General features: G+C 43.4%; 2 protein-coding genes across 2 annotated transcripts in view; one reads left to right on the top strand and one right to left on the bottom strand.

Annotated features, from left to right (window-relative positions):
• The window catches only part of LOC104080291 (protein unc-45 homolog B-like), a gene marked incomplete at its 5' end in the record, with an annotated part of 1,612 nt that extends 165 nt beyond the window's left edge, over positions 1 to 1,447 (top strand). The window contains 2 exons of the mRNA XM_009582633.1: positions 52 to 207; positions 1,118 to 1,447. Coding sequence (XP_009580928.1) covers positions 52 to 207; positions 1,118 to 1,384 — 423 coding nt within the window. The remainder of the gene's footprint in view (positions 1 to 51; positions 208 to 1,117) is intronic.
• A 192-nt stretch (positions 1,448 to 1,639) lies between these two features.
• The window catches only part of LOC104080290 (schlafen family member 13-like), a 7,562-nt gene continuing 5,928 nt past the window's right edge, over positions 1,640 to 3,273 (bottom strand). Inside the window, exon 6 of the mRNA XM_009582632.1 lies at positions 1,640 to 1,758. Within this exon, the coding sequence (XP_009580927.1) occupies positions 1,640 to 1,758 (119 nt within the window). The remainder of the gene's footprint in view (positions 1,759 to 3,273) is intronic.

Genomic DNA, 3,273 nt, shown 5'->3' with positions numbered 1-3,273 from the left:
ATTCCTAAATGTGTTACCTCTGGATATCATGGGTGGTTTTTTTTTTTTTAGGTTCAGGAGCGGTTTGTGGCTGATGGAAATGACCGGCTGAAGTTGGTGGTGTTACTGTGTGGTGAGGATGATGAGAAAGTCCAGGTTGCAGCGGCAGGAGCCCTGGCCATGCTTACAGCAGCACAAAAGAAACTCTGCTCTAAGATGACTGAAGTGGTAAGACCATAAGTCTGATTATTGGCAGTGTAGATATACCCTTGAAGGGGCCTGGCTCAGTCGTAAAAATGCCTCTCAAAAGGAAAATGTAGTCCACCAGTTTGGTAATAAGGAGCTTAGTGGTGAAGCTGAGACCTTGGGTGTGCACGCTGCTATCCATCCCTGCACAAAGTAAACCAGCCTGCCTTATACTAGACTTCATCTCGGAGCGGAAACATTTTTATATAGCTATTCCTAAAGCTAAGTCCAGAATGCTGTCAAGCAAGGCTAGGAATGCAGAATACTATTCTATAGGCCCTTAAAGCTTTTGATAAATAACCTGAAATCCAAACCTTGTTTCACTCAGAAATGAGAAGAGCTTAATAGACAACCTATTGAGCTTTACAGATCCCAAAACATCTCCATTTCCTGCACAGATCTGTATGTCCTGAGAATCGGACCCTGCGTAGCTGAATATCTGTGAAGACCTGTGGTTGAGAACTCGTGAACCCTGTTGTGTCACACACACGCTGGTGTTGGACACTGGGGCTTGTTAGAATAAAAATGATTAATCAAGCCAAAGGAGGGGCTCAGGAAAATCAGTAGGGGAGTGGGTGGTCTGCTGCTGGTCATCTCAGCTGTGTCAATATTCTGATTAGATTCTTTGCAGAGAGATTATGCAGCAGCCTAAACATGAAACGTGTTTCGTGTGGTGCTAGTACCATGAAAGCTTCTGACTTTAGCGTAACAAAAATTTGGGTTCAAAAGTTTGGAGTCAGGTTTCCTTAAAGAATCAAATAACCGTACCTGACATGAGAACTGACCAGGTGAGTCCCTGCGCTTCCTTCTGCTGAGAAATGCCTTGCCAATCTCGCATTCTTGGTTGAGGTATTCTTCAGATCAATACTAATGATCTCTCTCTCCCTTGAAGACCACCCAGTGGCTGGAAATCCTGCAGAGGCTCTGCTTGCATGATAACGTGGAAGTGCAGCACCGAGGACTGGTCATCGCTTTCAACTTAATCGGTGCTGACAAAGAGCTAGCGAAGAAGCTGGTGGAGACAGAGTTCCTAGAGATTCTAACATACATTGGCAAGCAAGAAGATGACCCCAAGAAGCAACACATCATTAATGTAGCACGTGATTGCCTCGCAAGGTGCATGGATTATGGGCTGATCAAACCTCTCTCTCAGGAATGAGGAAATGAAAAGCACCAAAAAAGGCTGAGTAGGGGGGGAAAAGCTACTGAGGAATGTGGAAAAGTGAGAGCCATGAGGAAAATCTAATGCCATTGTCAAGGCACGGAATAGCTTGGGGACAACTTTGGAGGATCAGAAACTGTATGAGAAAAAGGGGGGCATTTGCCTGGGAAACTTGGAAAATGTCCCTCTGAGTAATTCCCAGATGGTGTAAACCCTTTCTTTGCCCCCATTCAGCTGATAATGATGAAAGCTTCAAGGCCCAGCTGTAAAAGAGTCTGTGTTGGAAGTGTGCCGGGGGCTGTTGGAAGGAAAGTCAACTGAGATGAAATCTGTTCTGCAGCCATCTACAGCTCCTTGTACTTCTGGAATTCCTAGCAATGGTGGAACAGAGAGGGTTAAATGCCTTCTGTTCTGTAGTCAGAAAATAGGTTGGATTTTAGCTGTGTGCTTTTTTGTTCATTTATGGTATTTTTAAACAGCCTTAAGTGGTGTGCTGAAGTGTGAGAATGGTGGATGAATTTTTAATAAATTCACTACTTTGTTCCATGTGGAATTCGTGTTCTGCTTGTATTAAGCAAAGGGCGAATCTATGGCAACTCCCACTTGCAGCTTTGCATCATACCCAGGAAGCTGGAGTAATCGGTAGGACAGGCTGGATTTTCACCACTTGCAAACTATCCAGTGCTGCTCAAATGCATGTGCAAAGTCACCATGAAAGGCTGTACGGGGAGGTGGCACTAATGGGTTAAGCTGAGGTTCACAGCAGGGCACAGTGTTTGGCTCAACAGGAGATGTTGCAAATCTCTCATGTATGGAAGGAGCAGAATAAGAAGCAAACACACCAGTTGGTCATCACAATAAACTTTATATAAGTGTTTACATTCACATGATAGGCATGGCATGATTAAGTGTTGAGGTTTGGGGGTTATGAAAGGAACCATGGGGATAGTCTTTCCTTGTATGTTGATTAAGGAAAAAAAAATGGAAAGTGCCTCTAGCTTCCTGAAGTGAGAAAAGCAAGAATTTGTAAGGTAATAGGTTTGACAGCCTAAAGGCAAATTTTAAAGGCAACTTTATTTGGAGGGTGATTCTAGCTGTGTACAGTGTCTTCTCCTTATTGTAACCACATTCACTAAAATCACTGGTGCTTTATAATCACACTAGGAGGATATCAGACTGTTCTTCCAAACCAAATGAACCACAATATGGTTTGTTTTCACCAGCCTTCAATTTTGGATACCTAGTTTTAGGAATTTTGGATCTGTCTTTCAAAAGTACTTTGCATTTAACTCTATACAGAGAGTTTTATCTAAGCCGCATGTCTGAAACCGAGACAAAAAATGCCATTGGTATCTAAGGGCAGTTATGCCAAGTTTTCTTTCTCCCTCTAAAGCTACTCTTTGGAGCAACTGGGTTCTTCTAACCCATACTGACTGTTGTTGAAATTGAGCGGGGAAGCTACTTCTGTAAAAGCTATTTACTTGTATTTCTTAGCTAAAACATGGACAGAAGGACCCATTTTTGCTTTCCTAGATATCTGAATAGAGGCTGATTTTTAAAAAAATGGCTTCTAACACTGGATGCCTATGCTGTTTGGTAACTTTTCTGAGCAGTACTATGAGTATGGGAGTGAGCTGGTGAAAGCCAGAAAGTCTTCCAGTTTCCTGTCTTGGCATAGTGGCTTTCACTTGGCAATGCACCTGCGTGCAGTCAAAGGCTGAGCATCAGGTTTTGCAAGTCCTTGAAAGGAGCCTTCAGGGAATTATGTAATTCTACTGACGAAGTATCTCTTTTCTCTGCGTTGTTGAAACCTTACTTTTGATGTATGTCGTGGTTTAACCCCAGCCGGCAATTCAGCCCCACACAGCCGCTCACTCCCCCCTGGA

Source organism: Fulmarus glacialis, unplaced genomic scaffold, assembly GCF_000690835.1.
Source record: "Fulmarus glacialis isolate BGI_N327 unplaced genomic scaffold, ASM69083v1 scaffold40967, whole genome shotgun sequence".
NCBI classification, from domain to species: domain Eukaryota; kingdom Metazoa; phylum Chordata; class Aves; order Procellariiformes; family Procellariidae; genus Fulmarus; species Fulmarus glacialis.
Note: the sequence above shows the minus strand (reverse complement) of the source record. Positions and strands in the feature narration are given on the sequence as shown.